Raw genomic sequence first — 21,496 nt, 5'->3', positions numbered from 1 at the left:
GTCTCCTCTATATTTATATAGGTGGGCAAACACATTTTTGTTTCAGTGCATGCATCGCCTTAGTCTGGCAGCGCCGGCGCTAGCTTAGCTTAGCGTAGTGAATGGAATCCTATGTTGCCGGTTAGCATGTCGCGAGTAAAAGTGACCCAACAACAACAAAAACAAAACCTAATTACTTATTGTGGCCTGCGTATTCACGAGTACAAATAGCAATGCAGATTAAGACAAGATGATTTCCTAGACAGATATTGACTTGGGACTATATTGGGTGGAAGTAGGCTACAGCCGAAGCACTGCTACTCGGGTGCAGATATATCACACAGCAACTCTGTGTGAGTACAGGTCTAATAAGGGTCGATCTATCCCATAAAATAACCATGCATCATGTTTACAATAATCACTTACTCTGTGGACAGCTGTTTATTGGGTCCATTCGGCGATTGACTTTAACGCACCGGAAAAAAAAGTTGAGGATTGCAGGATGGATCAACGGCGAAAAATCCTCGGTAGCTGTGACAGAACTGCAGGCACGCTCATTTCAGTCGGCATATGTTGGCATATTCCCTCACACTCACACCACCACACTCACTACACGGCAGGCCGAGGCATTCCTGCCTAATGGTCACGGTAATGATCTGGATCTGCTATATGGTTGTTACGTTGTTAGACCTGTGTTAGCAGCCTTTTTTTTTCTTTTCATTCTTCTCAGTCAATTTATATTTTCAGTTTCATTTACACACAGTTCAAAATGCACTCTAAAGTTTCTATAAACATTTATCAGTTACTTTTTTGAAATTCACATGAACGACTCTTCACATCGAAAAAAAGGTTTGCCTGTTACTCCCATTATTTCCTTAAGCAATGTAGCATTTACAAGGCTATGCTTAAAAGCTATAGAGCTGGTAAGTCCCGCCCCTTCCGTAAAACCCCGCTGGACCTCAAAGTTGAAAAACCGTCAATGCAAGTGAATGGGAGAAAATAATTATTTTCTGGTCCCGTTTGAATTGTGCCATGAATGTGAACATATGTTGTCTGTGAATTTTTTATATAATTTTTCATGTAACGAGTTTGACAGTATATTGCATGATTCTTCGGCTAGCCGTTGTGGAAAAGACAAAACTAGAAAGACTACATGTCGCATATGTGACGTCACCCCATAACGCATTTTCCCTCCATAAATCACGGTGCGATAATCTATGAAGACAGATCGAGATGCCTGTGTGTTTTGTACCCAAATGTCACCATTCAAACAAGCTTTGCTTTTGCTACAGTAACTGCTACTAGCATTTTGCTAACGTGCTAGTTAGCTATTAGACTCACCGAAACATTATAACGCTTTTCTCTTCGACTGGCGTGGACAACGCCGACCATCTCCCCACTTGCGAACTTAAACCCCTCCACATGCCCAGACCTGAAGTGGTTTTCACCACGCTCAATTAGTTTGTCCTCTCCCTGAAAGAATGCGGTGAAGTGCACCATAGACACAGCCATGTTTAGCGGGATCCATGTGCTAGTGGTGGTGACGTATATAAAACGCGTCGAAAGCAGCGAAGAGCTGTAGTCCACAAAGTGCTCTCACACAAAGTCTAACCGTATCAAAATTCTACCCGCTAAATTGAAGCATTCTTTACACGAAAAATTATATAAAAAATTCACACACAACATATGTTCACATTCATGGCAAAATTCAAACGGGTACAGAAAATAATTATTTTCTCCCATTCACTTGCATTGACGGTTTTTCCACTTTGAGGTCCAGGGCGATTAGCGGAAGGGGCGGGACTTACCAGCTCTATAGTGCGTATTGTTTGTCGCCCACATGAGGAATTCTAAGTAATGACAACAATTCTGTCTTGCATCTACATGATACAAGCTTTCTGTGATCATGCTTGTGATGGTGGGTAGCTCACCTGGTAGAGCAGGTGCCCATATATAGAGGTTTACTCCTCGACTCCTCTTCTCCACTTTCATTTCTCAATCTGTCCTATAAAAATAAAGGCCTGAAATGCCTGAAAATAATCTTAAAAAAACAACAACCAGTAAGATCCTTTTTTTAAACATAAAAACATCCGCGAAATTGCGTTCTCTAAAGCCACCAGACTCCATATAAATAAACTGTAATTTTAGCATCGCAAAACACACTTCATTCAAAGTCGACAGAAACTAAATAAAACTATGAAAAGATGTTTTGGGTTGTCTTTCCACTTTTCCAACCATCACAACTATAGTTTTGGTTGAAATACACATAGTTTACAGATTTACATGTGAAAATATGTTGGCTCTAGGCTCTGGATGGCATTGCCCTGGTCTCCAGCACTACTGTCAAAAATCTAGGAGTTATTGTTGATCAGGATATAGCCTTTAACGCCCACTTAAAATAAACCTCAAGAACAGCCTTTTTTCATCTTCGTAATGTTGCCAAAATTAGGCACATCCTGTCTCAAAACAATGCAGAAAAACTAGTCCATGTATTTGTTACTTCCAAGCTGGACTACTGTAATTCCTTACTATCAGGTTGCTCAAATAAGTCCCTTAAGACTCTCCAGCTGATCCAGAATGCTGCAGCGCGTGTTCTGACAAGAACTAAGAAAAGAAGATACCTCAATCTCTCCACCCAACTGGTTAAAGCTTCAACAGGAAGATTGCCTACATCCCTACTCTATAGGTGCCATACTCCTAGCCCCCACTCCAATCCCTAAATCGATGTACAATCACAACCCTGTCATATTTGACTTAATACGTACATGGAAACAAATTAAATCTCATTTTGGTCTTAAACCTCTATCACTTGCCTTGCCGATTGAGAAAAACCCCACATTTATCCCGTCCAGTCTAGACAAAACCTTCTCCACCTGGAGCAATCTGGGAGTTCATACTATCCACGATTTATACATTAAGGATGCATTTGCCACTTTTGCATAATTACAACGTAAGTTTAACCCCCCCAAACAACAATGTTTTCAGATATTTACAGATCAAAGACTATGTATGGAAATATCTTCTGGGATTTGAGACCCAGGAGCTTTCAACCCAGGTGTCTGTCTTCGTCGCCATTTAACAATAATTTTATCTCCTGTATATATAACTCTTTGCTATCGATAACCCTTCCATCTTCTGAAAGTTTTAAACTTAAATGAGAAAATGAAATGGGTATTCAAATACCAGACAATATTTGGGAAGAGAGTCTTAAACATATACATAAATGTTCAAATAATGCCAGACACTGCCTTATACAGTTTAAGATATTGCACAGGCTTCACTTTTCTAAGGTGAAAATACACAGTATCTATCAAAATGTATCGCCCATGTGTGATAAATGTCAGACCTCAGAAGCAACGATCTTTCACAGTTTTGTATCATGTCTCAAAATAACTCCCTTCTGGACTCATATCTTTAAAACCTTCTCAGAAATTATCAATACTTCATTAGAACCAGAGCTTTTACTGATTGTCCTTGGAACATCTGAAACGTTAAGAAAACTTACCAAGTTCCAACAACAATTCCTTTCCTATTGTCTCATCACAGCAAACAAATAGATTTTGATGTTATGGAAAGGGACAATGGTTCCTACATACAAGATGTGGCTCCAAGACCTGACCGGTACATTACATCTGGAAAGCATAAGATATGTAATGAAAGACAATTTAACACATTACATTCAAACTTGGCGGCCCATGGTTTCTTACCTGTCACAATGAAAGTTATAGAATACATATACACACTGTGTTACTATATCTCTTGAGCGGGTTAGATGAGTAGAAGTAGTTGAGGAATGGGTAGGATATGGGGGAATGAGACTCTTGTATGCATGCTTACCTTTTTTTTTCTTTTCTTTATCCTCATTTCTTTATTATTTATTCTTTGGTTTCGCACTGTGTGCTTTAATTCTGTTATTCTGTACTGAATATTTTATGTATACAGATTAATAGTTGTAACTTTACTTTTACCATTCTAAAATAGTGAGCGCTGACTTGACTAATTTACTGTCTGTAAAATAATCTGTGGCTCAATAAAAACATTCTTGAAAAGAAAAAAAAAAGAACTAAGAAAAGAGATCATATTTCTCATGTATTAGCTTCTCTGCATCGGCTTCCTGTAAAATCCAGGATTGAATTTAAAATCCTTCTCCTGACCTACAAAGCTCTCAATGGTCAAGCACCATCATATCTTGAAGAGCTTATAATACCTTATTGTCCCACTAGAGCACTGCACTCCAAGAATGCAGAGTTACTTGTGGTTCCTAGAGTCTCTAAAAGTAGAATGGGAGCCAGAGCCTTCAGCTATCGGGCTCCTCTCCTGTGGAACCAGCTTCCAGTCTGGGTTCGGGAGGCAGACACCATCACCACATTTAAGAGTAAACTTAAAACTCTCCTCTTCGATAAGCTTATAGTTAGGGAGTGAGGAGTTGCAGCGTTAAGCCAGACCGACGGGGGAGGGTGTATAGCTAAAGACACAGCACCCCTTCTCTTCTCTGCTTCTCTTCATAGTCGTCAGAGTCATCTACCAACCCTTATAGAACTGGCTCAGGTTTGCCTTGCAACAGCTCTTAATTATGCTGTTATAGTTTTAGACTGCTGGGGGACTTCCTTTGACACACTGAGCTTCTCTCTCCTCTCTCTTTCCATCTGTGTCCATCCATGTCCCAGAAATGCTTGTTACTAACCTAGCTCTGGGAAACTTATTCCCCGGAGTCCTTGTGTTTTCTCGCCCTGCAGTTTTCCTTGGATTAGAGTGGCACCTAAATCATGGTTGCAGCTGCCGCCGTGGTCTTGCTCCGCGCCCTGCTATGCCCTGCTACGCCCTGCTACGGTGTGCAGTGCCCTGCTATGCCCTGCTATGCCCTGTTACACCCTGCTACACCCTGTAACGCCCTGCAGTGCCCTGCTATGCCATGAACTACTACAACTACCATTTTTAGTCATAGTTCCATTATCTTTATTGTGACTATTATTGCTACTGTTCATCACATCCCCAACCGGCACTGTCACACACCACCTACCAAGAGCCTGGGTCTGTCTGAGGTTTCTCCCTAAAAGGAAGTTTTCTCGACACTGTTGAACTAAATGCTTGCTCTTGGGGGAATTACTGGAATTGTTGGGTCTTTGTAAATTATAGAGTGTGGTCTAGACCTACCTATCTGTAAAGTGTCTCGAGATAACTCTTGTTATGATTTGATACTATAAATAAAATTGAATTGAATTGAAATTTAGCGCTAGTGACCTCAGAGCTGTTTCTGGTTAAACAGAAAGGTCTCAAAGAGGTTTTAAAGGTCTATCTCTGAAGGGATCCTTTCCATAATGTTGTCAAACACTGTTTTGCCGCTGCCGACTGCAGCCATCTTTCTTAATACTGGACGAATGAATCAAGGTTTAAAAAAAAAAAAAAACGGTAGTTACCCTTCAAAGGGCAGTTCTGTTGTTACAATTAATGGATTTGCAAGGATGCAATTAGTAGACTGTAATGTTCCTCAAATTATTCCTCAAATATTTTCAATATATTGTTTTTCACCATTTGAGGTTTGACTGGTGCTCTCGTCATCTCGTCGTAGCGCAGATGTTTATCTCCATGAACCAACCATCTGATAATTGCATTCAGAAGTGGATATAAAAAAAGTGCTACATTGGGATGGAGACCTGGCTGCACGCGCACACACACACACACACACACACACAATATACTGTATAGATAATGCATTAAAATATATCTTAATGTTCTTATTGTAGTATTAATTGTCATTTTATTGTTTATTGTGTTCTGTCCGAATATTTGGACAAATGGTGCGCCACCTGCGGGCTAGTTCAGGCAGTCAACTCAAGCTGCACTGCTGCACACACACATCCTTCACCCACCCGTATCTGATGTAAACATATCGGCAGGGAGTGATGAGGTCGGAGTCTGGCCGCCAAACACTATGTTCTGCCAGTATTATAAACATTTCTAACGTGAGTTGTCTGACTGAAATTGTATTTTGATTTTTTGACAAAATTAAAACTATTGAAACTTGTATGCCAATAAAGCCCCTTGAATTAAATTGAGAGAGAAAGGGAGAAGAAGAAGAAGAGGAGGAAGAAGAGAGAGCAGTACCTCGAAGGCTCGGTCCAGCTGGTTCATCTCTCTGAGCTGGTTTCCTTTGGAGAAGTACAGCTCTGCTCTCACTGTCAGATCACTGGGACTCTGCTGCAGGGCTCTGTCCAGAGCATCCAGCGCCTGGCACCAACACACACAGTCAAATACAAACAAACACACGCATTAATTAACATACCCACAAAAAATTCCCCCTCTCTTAGAGTTGAGCGTCTTGCCGTTTGAGCGTACTTCTTGGTGTGATTGTCGAGAGTCGCTGCAGGTTTCGAGCAGTAATCACAGCAGGCCCTACAAAAAGCTACTTTGAACCATTAAGGCCTCTGAAGGAGGCAGGGATGGAGGGAAGAGAAGTAGAGGCAGATGACACAGAGAAGAAGAAGTCTAAACTGATTTACAGCAGAGCTAGCCAGACAGAAAGGGGAGAAGATGAAGAGTATGATCATTTTTTCCTGTCTCTCTGAGAGAGCGCAGCGTCAGCTTTATCACCGCCTCTCACTGACAGTGAGAAGAGAGAGAGAATTAAAGGATTTGATTTGTGCTTTTTATTTGGTGGGACTCTAGCAGACTCCATGTTTCAATTCTGCTCTTGGCTGCAGGTACTCTCCTGGGGGGAGAACATTTCAAACATGACACATTGTGTACACTGAATGTACAAATGGTGTCTGTTTCCAGGTGAATACAAGTTCAAGTACAACTATTACAAAGGAGAAGATTGAACAGAGCAAGTGAGTTGCAGGAATAGTTTTGGAAAGTTTGATTATATTGCCATGAGTGAGATGAAACCGATATCTCATATCTGAGTGCAACACATTGTAATGAACGGGTTCATATGATATTGTATGAAAACCTATGCATTACAATTCGTAGATATTCTACCAAATTACGGTGACTGCTGGCTGGTCATGTGACGACTGGTAACATGACAGTTAAGTGTAGTAGTCTTTACAGCAGGGGCGTTTCTAGGACTTGAGGATGATCGGGGCCAGACCCACTGAAACAAACTGAATGTAATGCCAATGTCAACACACGTATATGCATAATCTACTCCTCTCTCCTCGTTTGTGTCTATTGTTGATGAAGTAACCTCTTTAAATGTGCATGTGGCACTTATTCATGTGAATGATACATGCACCATTGTCTGCTGTGCATTACGTGATTGCTCTGCTGATACGGTAGATCTCAGACCTTCTGACAGACACAGAGCCCCGTTTGGGTCTCTGGTCTCTGAATGAGACAAAGGTTAGGGAAGCAGCTGAACACAGCTTCACATCGGAGGTGGAAAACTGAAACTACGGCACAAATACACGGCGCACAAACGCAACACATCTGCCGCAGCATGTCTACAGCAGAGCGCGTCAATTATGATTACCTGAAGCTGCTCTATTTTTACAGAGAGAGCGGACACAAAGCGACACACAGGTCTACTTCAGAGCTCTGTGTGTTTAAGGCCTGAAACCTAGACTGTAAATGTCACGTTATATGAACTTCAAACAAGTAATGTTGCGCTCCTAAACTTTGTGTGCTACATTTAAAATTACATTCGGGGCTAACGTCAAAGCATTCGGGGCTGAAGCCCTGGAAAAATGACCTGGAGACGCCGATGCTCTACAGTTAAATTTACGTACAGGGTTGGGTACATGTCTCGCAGCCAATTTGAAAGATTTTTGTTCACATCAGAAACCAATGAATGGGAAAATAGGGTCCAGGTTGAAAAAACCCGAAATGACCCTTTAACATAAGAAACACATGATCACTTTGTAAAATATAATGTATTGTTATAGATACATCAATCCAGATGTATATAAAGTACCTCAAACAGTACAATAAACAGTTACACTGACAGGGCTATTTTTATAATTACAGTACTACAGTATTACTTTTGAATACTTACTTGTAACAGAGTATTTCTAAAGTATTGTATTTCTACATGCACCTGAATACTTCTTCCACCCACTGGTCATGGTAATGACATTACACTTCTTGTGATCGGATCCAAGTGAACGCACACATATACACACACGGCTCTGTGTAGCATTGCATCTGCATGTGTCACATACAGTACGAGGGCGTGCACTAATAATTATTTAAATAACAGTGGCTAAGCTCAAAAACAAGAAAATACATCCTTAGATTGTCTCAGTGACACACGTTTCAGTCCTGATTGATCGGCAGTTTGGTTATACAATGCCATTGTTGGAAACAAACTGTTCTTGTTTGTATTGCTCTTGTTGTATCTTGGACTCACATTTGTACACTTATATACTGTATTAATATCAGTTTTAGTTGAACCTAAAATGTTGCATTTTTGGGTGCAATTTCTTCACGTTTTTTCCAGTTGTAAGTAGCTCCTCCCTTTCTGCGATAAAAGCATTATGGGAGAAATGTGACAATAATGTCCACCAATACCACACTGGCATTGGTATTAGTATGTGTGTTTGCATTTGATCATGCTATAGACTTCTAGTGTGAACACTCAACATACTTAAAAACACAGAATTCATATTTACTGTGAGACAGTGAAAGTGTCAGACAGACAAGCACTGTGTGCTGATGATGGTGATAGAACAGAGTGGGAGGAAAAGGGGCTGCTGGTCTGATGTGCAGCAGAGGTGATTAGTTTCCACGGTAACTGTTGGAGCGGAAAGCATCTCCTGCTGAGAGTTTATCATCCCTAACGGTGTGTTATCTTACCTCTGAGCACCAGACAGCAAGGCCATGAGACACACACACACACGCACGCACGCACGCACGCACGCACGCACGCACGCACACACACACGCACACACGCACACACACACACACACACACACACACACACACACACACACACACACACACACACACAGACACACAGACACACACCTCTGTGTAGTTGCCATGCTTGCTGTAGATGGCAGACAGGAGGCGGTAACATTCAATACAGCTGCCTTCTCTGGATATGATGTCCAGGGTCATCTTCTCTGCCTCTTTGGTACGACCAGCCATGGCTAACACCTGAGCCTGGGACAGAAATAGCATGTGTGAATTTGTGTGTGTGTGTGTGTGTGTGTGTGTGTGTGTGTGAGTGGTGTGTGGTGTGTGTGAGAAACAGACAGATGTTGTTTTGGTGAATATAATAAAGAAAGTGGCAGCTTTCCCAAACCACACACATACGCACACAGATGTCCTGGCAATCCATGATTCAATGAGTGTGTGTGTGTGTGTGTGTGTGTGTGTGTGTGTGTGCGCGCGTGTGTCTGTTCACCAGAGCCAGCCAGATGTCGGTGCTGTCTGGCTGCAGGGCAGCAGCCTCTTTGTACACCTGCAGGGCCTCCTCGTACCGGCCCGTGTTGTAGTACAGAGCTCCGAGCGGAGTCAGGATGTCCACCTTCCTCGTCACCTGCAGCGCCCTGCAGGAAAAGGTCAAAGATCACAAAGGATGGCTTTCAACAATTGTTGTTCTCTTTAAAACAAGCGTTTTAGCTGCCATGTACAGTGATAAAACATCAAAATGTGTATGATGTGATTAGTAGACTGTATTTCCCATAAACCCTGTTCTTGTTGCACCTTGCTGTAAGCAGTCCAGTGGCCTTCTGACCTCCTGACCTGTTGGCTCACAGTGGAAAATGTAGCACATCAGGCCTTTCTTATTACGGAGAATTCCCAAAGATACACGTTATCCTCACTGTAATATATCATCACACTACAATGCTTCTGGTTGTTTTGATTTACATATATTTATTAAAGGAGCCCTGCCACACAAAACCGTTTTTACTTATTTTTTTAAATATGTTAGGTCCATTGTGTTATGTGGTGAACGTGAAAATGAACTGCTACCTCCTCTGTCAGCTCTAGCCACTGACAAGAAATAAGAGGAGAAATCAGGCCAATTACAAAAGCTGGTCAGTCTGTCGTGGTGTTGCCTGAACTCATTACTATTCATGAGCTCACCCAGTTGCGTTGGGTAAAGGATGCTGATAGCCAGGCTCTCATTGGCTAGCTGTTAGCCAATCAGAGTCAAGCAGCTTAGCTTGTTGAATATTAATGAGAACTGGCACAAATCGAACTGAGTCTTCCTGCAGGCTTTCTATACCACGCTAGACCGGCTTGAAACAAGGTAACCAAGGCATTTTTTCCACAAAAAATGTTACAGAGTCCATGGTAGAACTTCAGACATCACCACAAAGTAATGAAATAGGTGTGGCAGGGCACCTTTAATAGATATCATCATATATTTATATTTAAAAAATTTGGTCAGATCATAGACCAAGAAAAATGGATGTGGCAGCAGTGATGTCACCCACTGGTTTCTGGACTACTGTTTTAAAGACTTGAGTTTGGCAATTTGGCTGTCGCCATCTTGGTTTTTTGAAACCTGATGTAATGATTTTTGATGAGAGGGTTGAGTTGGGGAGGATGATGCGGCCAAGCCAGTGTTGTTATGGTTTGAATGCTGTGCTAAGCTAAAGGCTAAAGAGGGAAAGGTGCAGTTTTTCAACCCTTCTGAAGCGAGTCATCCAGTGGAGATTTACCGGCCGGTAAACACAGACCTCTGGGTACTGGAGACATTCATCAAGTTACCAGCTAACGCTAGCGCTAGCTAGCTTTGTTGGTAGAATGCTGAACAAGACATTTTTAGTTGACCAAAATGTTCCAATAAACTTTGATGAAGTGAAAACACACAGTGAGACAAAGTTTAAGATGAAAACAAGGACAACACCCAAAAACCAGTTCAGGTCTCTTTTAATGTCCACAGTGTTAGTATGGTTAGCATTGCTAAGCCTCTGTCCTGATTGGCAGATCGGTGTGTAGCCACGCCTCTAAAGCATCCCCTGCTTTATCGTCTATATTTAAAATCAATGGGACCATAATTTACACAAATCAACATCATGCTGTATTGAAGAAGACTTGAAGCTAGCGATTGAGAACATAAACTCATCATGAAAATGTTTTGTCATAGACTTCTATAGAAACAGACTTCTTTTTGGAGCTAGTGGAGTTGCCCCCTGCTGGAAATTAGATATAATGCAGCTTTAAGGCACTTCCGCATTGGCAAACTTTTACAGTCTATGCGTCAGATGTGTACATATTAGGAGCCAAAAGTCAACAGAGGCAGCACTGTTGTACATTAAACATTAATTTAACCTTCAGACAATCCAGTTTGGCAACAACTATTATTAGATTGAAACTCTTAGACCAAAGTTCATCTTCCAGAAGGAATTCTATCTTATTTTCAAAATGCTACAGAGACAGATCAGTGGCACCAGTAAATTATAGGGGCTCCTGAGTTGCCTGTTCTACCAAGCTAGGGTCGTCACATTTCCCAAAATGTGAAAGTGCATTTTTCAAGCAGGCATGAACAATCCAATACATCTCAATGATTAATTTCACACTTTATTTGGTGACAAAGTGACAGCTGCAGAGGCCTGGCTCACAACAGAACACAAGTACAGACAAGAGACTGTGTTCAAAAGCACTACACATTACTATATAGTGCACTACATTTACCCTTTGCCATTTTATTTGAATGTCTGAGTTCAGAGCAGTTTTCGGTGCCCTTAAACATTCCAACAAGGCAACACAACATGGCCATTGGACACTGCTTTCTGCTAATTATTCCACATTGCAAAGCATTACATTTTACAGATGTGAAAACTACTGTGCGCATGCCACTGATGATGCATCACTGCAGAGGAAACTACTGAGTGTGTATTTAGTAGGTGGTAGTAAAACATGAATGAGGAGTCTAGTCTCTGTTTGACTGTTTTTGTCATTATACCTAAGTATTTTCTTGCCCGGAGTTAAATGAAAAGATCAATTTCAATGACATCTCTGTGCGTTCAGTACAGAAGTAGATTATAGACAAATGGAAACTGCATTTGAAAAGCAATAAAAAAGAGTGAGTTTTTAGTAGGGTTGGGTACTGAATTCGATACTTTTTAGGCACAGACTGAATTGCCTCTAAAGTATTGAGTATCGAAAAATGCCTTGTCATTCAATACCCAATTTCAATACCTAAGGAGCAAATCTCATCAGAGTCAGTGAGCCAATCAGCATGCAGCATGCTTCTACCAAGATCTAATGTCTGTGATTGGCTGTCTAACGTTACACGTTGTAAAAACTCTATGTTACACAGAAATGCTAACATAGTAGCTAAAAAATAAAAAAAGTGTGCTGTAATGTTGTAATTTCTTTTTGTCAAAATGGATTTTATAAAATTGGTATCGAAAAAGGTATCTTTTAGGAACTGGTGTCAAAGTCACAGTATTGGTATCGGTAACGATATTGAATATTTTTTAAAGATACCCAGCCCTAGTTATAATATGCTATATTCTGATTTACTAATTTCCCATACTGTTGGGGTGTAATTCATTGATGACTTTAATGTTGTGAATTAGCCATCTACCCATTTTTTTAATTGGTTTTGGATTAAATAAAAACTTGTAATGTAATAACTGTTCTTCTGGGAGGTCAAAGGTGACGGTCAACTACACAGCAGTAAAGTAAAGTAGCCTTGCAGCTGATAAATATTTGTGCTCCAGGCCTTCCTGAGTAGAAATACGATGCTGCTGAAATATCATATTTTACTCACCTTTTGTACCAAGACTCAGCTTTTGTATTCTCGTTGGATGATCGGAGCAGGCGGCCCAAGTTCACCATGGCAACGTAGTGTGCTGGTTTGAGTCTAACAGCCTGCTGGTAGTGAGCGGCTGCCAGCTCACCCTCTCCTGGGGAACACAAGAGCAAGGAAGAAGGAAAGGAAGTGGGAGGATGGAGGAAAGGAATGAAGGAATTAACAGTATAAGGCAGGAATTAAGAAGAAATAAGGAAAGAAATAAGAAACATGCAGGAGGGAAAGAGAAGAAGGATAGAGTAAGTACAAGAAAAAACAAAGGATGTGAGCGAAGTGAGACAGGAGCTAGATAAAAGGAATATCTGTCAAATGTATGTGACCAGATTTTTACAAATTGAAACCCTGCTCCTGTTCATTTATATTCTACAGAGTTGTAAAACATTCAAAGTATTCAGTGTTTATGATGATAACAATAACACAATCATTCATACATGGCATTTGGTAAAAATGTCCCATTATAATAAGTTCTGGTAAAGTGCTTCTCATACTATACATAAATGTGTATTGCGCTGATAAAAAAACACAAAACAAACTTTATTCTTAGGCTATGCTCACACTTGGCGTCTTTTTGAAGCTGCCCGCATCTGTTTTACATTATAATCCTGTATGGAGTAAACCGTGTTTTCAAAAAAGTCCTGAGCGCTTTTTTAAACGCCACTGCCGACTTTTTTTTCTGCAGCTCAGGGCGTCTTTTTGAAGTTGAAAAAAGTTCACATTTTCTGAAAAAAAAACCCTACGTCAAGCGTTTTTTTGACAGCCGACCAATGACAAGCGGAGTAGCTAGACCTGTCGTTTCCATAACAACAAGGAAAAATGAAGGTGTCACTTCTTTTCTGTGATGTGTGTTGTTTTGTTTTTGTCTTCGTAAATTGTCTCGATGTCATTGTATATGAGCCCCTCAATGATTTCTCCAGTATAAATAAAGGTTGAATGAATGAATGAATCATACTACGACTACATGGAGTAAAAGAATGTTTCAACCATCTATCTATTAACGTTACTTTTAGCTAACGCACTCTTAACATCACTGCAACATGTAGTGCCCAGGTGTTACAGTTGACTTAATATTAGTTAATATGTGAATATATTCTTTTAAACAAATGAAATTAGTTAATCCAATTTTCAAATTAGCTACTCAACAATCTTTACACGTACCTCCTGGCAACTGCAAAAGTACCCCTGTGGTACACGTACCCCTGGGTGGGAATCACTGACTTAGACTGTAACAAATACCTGCTACAGCAAAGTTTGGCAAGAGAGCACTTTGTGTAATTTGCAGTTAAATTTGTAAGATTATTTGCATAGTTAATATTGAGTTAGAAGCATACAGACTATGTAGTGTTAAATGTAGTATTTTTCTTACTTGCCCGACCGGACGAGTTAAAAAATAAAATTAGCGTTGAACCCTGCAGTGTATATGTTCCCCTCATGCGTCATTAGTGACGTTATATCATTCAGTTCTGATGTCTTTATCTCTTTTAGGGCCACATTTAGTTCATGTTGCTTTGCCTCTTCTCATTTTTGGCTAAATAAACACCCACAGTCTTTCTGCTTGGAATGACACCTCTATGTCACTGTAAAAAAAATACTGAACATTATAGGCATCTTAAAAGTAAACTGGCAAAATTGCATAACACTTTATGATTAATTAAATTGTACAGGTGCATCTCATAAAGTGACCACTGAGTGTAAATGTACAAACAAACAGTTCTTTTTATCATGATGAGAACTTACAGACTGTACAGACTGTTGACGCATAAGATCTCCGCAGCAAGATATAATTCTCACGCTGCACGTCAAGTTTTATAATTGGCTAAAAGGAACTAAAATCTATGGCTGAAATGTATGGCTAAGCTTAGGTTGTTAATGGGCCAAATCAAAATTCATCAAGATAAAACCCCTGCGAGGTATCATCTCATCAGTCAAAACCTGCACAGCCCTTTAAAAAAGCCAGTTTAAACTCAACATGTAGGCAGTGGTTCAATCCTTTTGTTAAGGTAAACCTGTGTATGTCGTTCTGTGCAGTAGAAGACTATAGTGGTAATGGGACGCTGTGTTTACCCAGCAGCCCCGGGGCCAGAGAGCCACGAGATTCAACTCACCCGTATCCACCAGAAACACTCCGTAGTTATTATGCAGGTCGGAGCTGTCTGGACAGTTCTCTATACCTTTTAGATACACTTCATTGGCTTCAGCAAAGCGTTTCTGTGGGAGAATGCAGATAAAATGAATACAGGATTAAAACAGGAATGAACTAGACCGAGGTTACAGGAAGCTGGAGTGTGTACAACTGAACAGGCTTCTCTAATGCTGCTTTATTGCTGCCTACAGAGAGATTAATTATCTACAGCTAAAGTTAATTTGATTCAGGAGTTATTAAGTAGTGATGAGTTACAACACGCCTCCAGGCACCAAAGTCAAGTGAGGTACATACTGTATGTGCGTGAGTGTGAGTGTGTGAGAGAGAGAGAGAGAGAGAGAGAGAGAGAGAGAGAGGGGGGGGGGTCCCCTTTGTGTTTTCTGGATGTTTCACCTGCTCAGCATAGAAGGATGCCAGACTGGAGTAGGCATCAGCAAAATGTGGGCCGAAGTGTATGGAGTCCTTCAGCAGAGTCTCAGCCTCTTTCTCCTTCCCCTGGGACCTGGAACACAGCATCATCATCAGCAATGTTATCATCAATCTCATCATGATCATTATCATCATCATCCAACGTTCCCTCTAGGATTTTTTTCAGTAGCGTGGGAGGAGATAGGGTTAACAAAAAGATGTTCCACTTCCGGGATTGCTCAGGTGCCACCGGAAATGCCGCTGAATGTCCCTCATTTAGGCCGGATGTCCGTTACCTTACCTTGTAAATCCAGACAGCTAGCTAGACTATCTGTCCAATCTGAGTTTTCTGTTGCACGACTAAAACAACTTTTGAACGTACACATGTTCCACCAAAACAAGTTCCTTCCCAAGGCTATTTTGCAGAGGCACCGTTGCTCTGTAAGGCGCTCAGCGCCGCCCAAGACAATTGTGGTTGGTTTAAAGAAATGCCAATAAACCAGAGAACGTTTTTCTCCTATCCAGGAATGCTGTGAGGACTAGCCAGACCCTCCTCCGCAGCGCTGTGGAGGAAGGTCTGGCAATGCAAGACTAGACTTGGCTGAATACAAAAAGTTTGAGGCGCTAAGTGAAGGTTCATCTCCGGAGCTGCCATCCACTCTCATCCCAGCGAAGTAGTCTCCAAGTGGGAGAGAATGGGGCGGAGGGGCAGTGGGGTGCACTAGCGTGCTAATTCTTGTCTCTTTTGCAGTCTGATAAACAGTAAATTCATTAAATTCAGTGCCCCATATCACTATTTTCCAAGCTACTCTAGCTGTACAGTGTGCTTTTATTATGGAACCCACTGCAGTTCTAGACAAGACTCGCCTCTTACTAAAAAGAAAGGTTTTGAACAACTCACCGTAGGTCTTGTTGTTTCCGGCTGCTACCACCTCAGCAGTCAAAATGAGTTGATATCCGAATGCGAATGAATGGACTCCATATGAGGCTCCTTTTTCAAGTACGAGGTCAATACTGTTTTTCAATAACGACAAAACAAGAAATAATCCGTGCATTTATATGGAACTAAGCTTTAGGAGCTTTCCATCTTTATTCTCCTCCCTGTTATGTTGCATTCGGAAATCAATTATTTTTGACTGATAAAATGGCTGCGGCCGGAAACAACAAGAGCTACGGTGAGTTGTTCAAAACCTTTCTTTTTAGTAAACTCTGTGAACACAAACAATGTTGTCAATGCTTTCGTTAAGGTGTAGAGCCCCTGGTGATACTTGGACCAAGTGTTGTCTCATGTTGTGTCGAGCCTTCTTAGTGGTTTAAAAATAGCTATTTTGAGGCTAGCATAAAAGTGCCGCTAGCACTCCCACTCAAAAGGCCATTTGACCGAAAAACGAAAATACGGTCAATCTTAAAAGTGGCGATTCCGTCCTAAATATGCTTTTAAACAAAAGTTTGACTCGGGTACATTCACAAAAAGACCCTAGGTTGCATTTTGGCGAGAGTTACTCTTTAACTGCTCGAGGTCAGTGCCTAACCTCAACCAATCAGAATCCATGGGAACGCAGCTGTCTAGGCATTCGTCTAAGTTTGTCACTCTGCCTAAGAAGAACCTGCTTAAACCTGCTTTCTATCTGAATTCCAGCAGGGGGAGACTTCTTAAACCTGCTTTCTATCTGAATTCCAGCAGGGGGAGACTTCTTAAACCTGCTTTCTATCTGAATTCCAGCAGGGGGAGACTTCTTAAACCTGCTTTCTATCTGAATTCCAGCAGGGGGAGACTTCTTAAACCTGCTTTCTATCTGAATTCCAGCAGGGGGCGAGACGTGCGGTTGCAAAAGGAGGTCGGTTTCTGTAGAAGTCTATGAGAAAGTGACCCACTTCTCACTTAATTTATTACCTCAGTAAACATTTTCATAACGAGTTTATGGTCTCAATCGCTAGTTTTAAGTCTTCTGCAATACAGAATGATGTTCACATTTTGAATTATGGTCTCGTTGATTTTAAAATCGACGATAAAGCAGGGGGTGTTTTAGGGCGTGGCTATGATGTGATTGCCAGTGAAAGTGTGTAACGTAACGTAGAGTGTAAGGGCTCCTCCCTCACTCCTCCCTCTCTTCTAAAATCGTCACATCCTCAACCAGGATGGCTGCACCCGTAACGGCAAACTCGACAACGGATAGCAGATCTCCACAGACCAATAAGTGACGTCACACATTCGCAGTCCATTAATATACAGTCTATGGTACTGTATCCAATATTAAGGCTACATATGGTCACTTTTTCAAAAAATTTAAGTTTTTAGGCTAAGGTCTAACGTACTGAGGTTTAATCATTTAATCCGAAAAAAAATAGTTAGGCTAGTACCTAATTTTACCAGTATGTCTGCACATCAGTTTATTGCAGCACAACAACAGTTGGAATTGTCTCCCTGTTTTCTTTAATAGTTAAGAACATTTGATAGGCCTAGTTTAATGATCTTGGTTGCTAAACTCAAATTTCCCCCGGTTTTCATTTGAGAAATGGTCACCTTATTAAATAACGTTAGGCTACTATAACGTTACGTGCATGCGCTTAAACCCTCTGAGACCGAGCTTGTCATATACAATAACAAAATGCGCAGTTTATTGATGATTTAATAACTTCGGTTAACGCCGGCTCGTGACTGTCTTCTCACTCTGAAAGCTAACAGCTGTGGCTTCCGATGCTTTCCTAGCCCTGGAGAGATCGTAGCCCGTACAAAATATTTTCTATCCAGTCTGGAACTTCTGCTTCTTTTCGGGGACTTAGGTATAATAAATCCATACTCTTAGATCAAGTATTGATAGTCTTGTTGTCCATATTTTATCCATTATCGACCATCCATTAACATTTACTGTCGTTAGCTTTGTTGCTAAAAACAAACAAACAAACAAACAAACGTATTACCATTCCCGTGAGAGTCTAACCAACTCTGAGGTTTGATTACGTCTGTGTGAGGCGGGTCAATGCGTATGCTTAACTTCCCATTAAATACAGACGGAAAATGCATGGTGACTGACCCGAATGCTCTCTGGCTCATTGTAGACAGCCCCCCACTTCCAGAGCGCTGTTGCACGCACGCACGCACGCACACACACACACACACACACACACACACACACACACACACACACACAGACACTGCTGCTGTGGGCCCAGTTGGTTTGTTTGTTCTCACAGCTCCACTGTTACCACAGAGATGGTAGTGGAGCTAAAACAAACAATATATTTAATTTCAGACCGCATAACAAATAAACAAACCAAAAACCTCCACAGCTGTATAAAGAGCTTGTCAGATTACAGCGGCGGTGTCAGGAGTCGGGGTAATTGACGACTCTATTTAGGGGCGTACTGAGTCATTATTTTTCAGGCCCTACAGTCTCTGACTCCAGTATGACTAATGCCACTACATGTTCCGCTGACTATTCATTTGCATCTGAGTACTGAGGCTATGGTTCAACATATCTGTTTGTGTCCGCATTGACACACCATGACTCCAAGGTTCTGCATCATTAGTGCAATATATTATGGTCATTAAAGCTTAATAATGGTTTGTTATTTTAAATCTATGTGGGTGACAAGCTCCAGTTTAATCACAGACCTGAAAGCCATCCAGAATAAAAACATACCTGGCAGAGTGTTTCAACCCCAGGATTAATATTATTCGGGAGACACTGGTGTTTACAGGTTTTCTCTTTTATTCCGATGCATTGATACCAACTGTGTTCTAAGACTGCAAATGCAGTGATGCAGTGATCACAACTTCAAAGGCATTCATGTAACTTGTAATGAATTCTAAGTGGTTTAAAAACCACTATCACGTGGAAGAGCTGAGACAAAGGCCAGAATCAAGTTCCAATTCAAGACCAACAAGTTCCTAGTCGAATCCAAGTCTTAAAGTTTGAGTTTCGAGTCCTAAACGAGTGATTACATGGCATTCCCCAAATTTGAAGAGACACCCACGAAGGAGAGAGTAGGAAATGTAGCTCTGTAACCTAAATGTAAGAGTTTATTAAGTGTTATACTGGAAATTAAGAGTCCATCATATTGTACTGCAACTTCAGAAGAGCTTCCAAGCCATTGCAAGAATAATAATGGTCTTCCAACATATTCGCCATTCTCATACCTCCTGTGGTAAATAGATATCCTAGAGGTCTGCAAGTTGAGTCGAGTCAGGCCATTCTCATTTAATTTATCTTTTTTTTTGCACCTATACGCCTCTGCGCCGCAGTCTGGAAATGAGACTCCCAAGTGTCTCCACATCAAGGGATGCTGTGCAAATTTACACACGAGGCACAGCAGCCTAACTTCATTGATTATTAAAATCTCCGGACGTGCCTAGAATAAATTGACCTCTTAGTAGTGTGTATGTGTGTGTGTTTTGTTTGTGTGTATCAGAGAAATTGCATCACAGAGAGCGCGATTCGGAGAGAGTTTAAAGGGTAACGCCCGTATTTTCCAACCTTGTCCCTATTTTCCTATGTTTTTGTGTCTAAGTGACTGATGGGAACAACAATCTTTGACAATGGTCCAGTATTAAGAGAGATCACTGCAGTCGGAAACAGTGAAACAAGCTACAATGTAAGTTAATAGGACAATTGTCCAGCTTGTATTTACCTTCATAAAAGTTCTCGTTTTGCCACGGACAGGCTCACATTAATATTCTAAGTGTCTGACAACATTATGGAAAGGATCCCTTCAGAGATAGACCTTTAAAACCTCTTTGAGACCTTTCTGTTTAACCAGAAACAGCTCTGAAGTCGCTAGAGCTAAACCCACCAGACTCCATTTAAAGTGAGTTGTGATGGTTGGAAAAGTGGAAAGACGACCCAAAACGGCTTTTCATAGTTTTATTTTGTTTCTGTCTGTTTGGTATTGAGTCAGGTCGGGCTGAAAATTTGCAGAATTTGTCGGGCCAGGGCCAAGCTGGGGCTGTGTCTCTGTGGAAACACATAGCCAGCTTAACGCTGTGAAAACAGTGCTGAAAATGTCCTTGTTATGGATAAAGAACGGTAAACGACAAATGACTCAGAGGCTGTGGGTAGGCGATGAACACTTAAAAGAATCCTAACCGGGAGAAGCTGACTGCAATGACGCCAATGGTGGGGAAGACAACAACTCCCATGATCCCACGCTACCTCAGGACGTCATCAAACCGAGTCTTTTGTTATTGTTTTGATTGGGAGACCCTTATTGGCCGAACATGACATACATCCCGCTCGTCATTTCCGGTAAGTGTTTCAACATAAGTGCACTGATTCGACCTGATTCAAGCATTGACCTAGACAGCCAATCACACGTTTCATGAAACATCACATCATCCATAGCAGCGGGGCCAACCCCGCTCTTTGTATTAGCTTAAAAAATCTTTCAATTCCTCAGTCAAAGTTGGTCTCAACAGCTTTGTAAATGGGATTTAAGAGGACACTCTTAGCTAGGGACTTTTGTTAAGGAGTCATCCTGGTGGTGAGATAAAATGTTTTGTCTTGTTGTTCAGTGGCCTTTTAGTTAGTGTGTCAGAGAGTGTGTTTGTGTCTTACTTAAGGAGGTTTCCCAGATTAAACAGAGCTCGGTTATGCTGAGGGTTGGTGTCCAGTGCCTTCCTGTAGTAGCGCTCAGCCTCCTCTGGGTTACGGGTCAGAGTGCCGAGATTGTTCATGGCGCTGGCATGGCGGGGGTATAACCTGAGAGGAGGGGAGGAAAGAAAAGACAGCAGAGGGGAGAACATTTTGGCCACTTTGGGAAACAAGTTGAAACACAACATTGCCATATTATCATCTTTTCAGTTGATGTGGTGAACTTGTTAGCATACGGTAGATAATCTACACATCCATCAGGTATGGGGTAACATTAGCATTCATTAGGAGTCATGTTTGTGTCCAATATTCTCTCTTTTTAGCTCTGTTCTCTTTAGCTGCTATATGCTCCACTATGTTCATCAGCTAGTCTCTAAAGGCGCCGATATACTTGCTTTCAACTAGGCGTTCGCGTATGCAAGATGGTTGCCACGCATATCCTGCATTCCTTTGGAGCATAGGTTGTGCACGTCTTCAGAAATTAACGCTATGCGTCCGCAAGATGCAATTCAGCACGTGAAAGTGGGGGCAGTATATCATGGTGAACTAACTGGCTCACTGTGTGTGTAGTGATGTGGAGTTAGCGGTCTGATCCGACGTCATCAATATCGCTCATTGGCATAACGAGAGAAACATACTCGCCATTGTCACGACGTGCTC

At 41.4% G+C, this 21,496-nt stretch overlaps 1 protein-coding gene across 2 annotated transcripts in view; it reads right to left on the bottom strand.

Moving 5' to 3' along the window:
- Positions 1-21,496, bottom strand: part of tmtc1 (transmembrane O-mannosyltransferase targeting cadherins 1) — a 177,747-nt gene that overhangs the window by 9,238 nt on the left and 147,013 nt on the right. For both annotated transcript variants that reach the window (XM_031288168.2, XM_031288169.2), the window contains exons 11-17: positions 20,801-20,944; positions 15,231-15,339; positions 14,800-14,902; positions 12,656-12,791; positions 9,329-9,473; positions 8,947-9,084; positions 6,085-6,207 (exon numbers count right to left, since the gene is read on the bottom strand). In XM_031288168.2, the coding sequence (XP_031144028.1) occupies positions 6,085-6,207; positions 8,947-9,084; positions 9,329-9,473; positions 12,656-12,791; positions 14,800-14,902; positions 15,231-15,339; positions 20,801-20,944 (898 nt within the window). The remainder of the gene's footprint in view (positions 1-6,084; positions 6,208-8,946; positions 9,085-9,328; positions 9,474-12,655; positions 12,792-14,799; positions 14,903-15,230; positions 15,340-20,800; positions 20,945-21,496) is intronic.

This window comes from Sander lucioperca, chromosome 20 (genome assembly GCF_008315115.2).
Source record: "Sander lucioperca isolate FBNREF2018 chromosome 20, SLUC_FBN_1.2, whole genome shotgun sequence".
NCBI classification, from domain to species: domain Eukaryota; kingdom Metazoa; phylum Chordata; class Actinopteri; order Perciformes; family Percidae; genus Sander; species Sander lucioperca.
The sequence above is the reverse complement of the archived record's forward strand: the minus strand, read 5'-3'. Positions and strand labels throughout refer to the sequence as shown.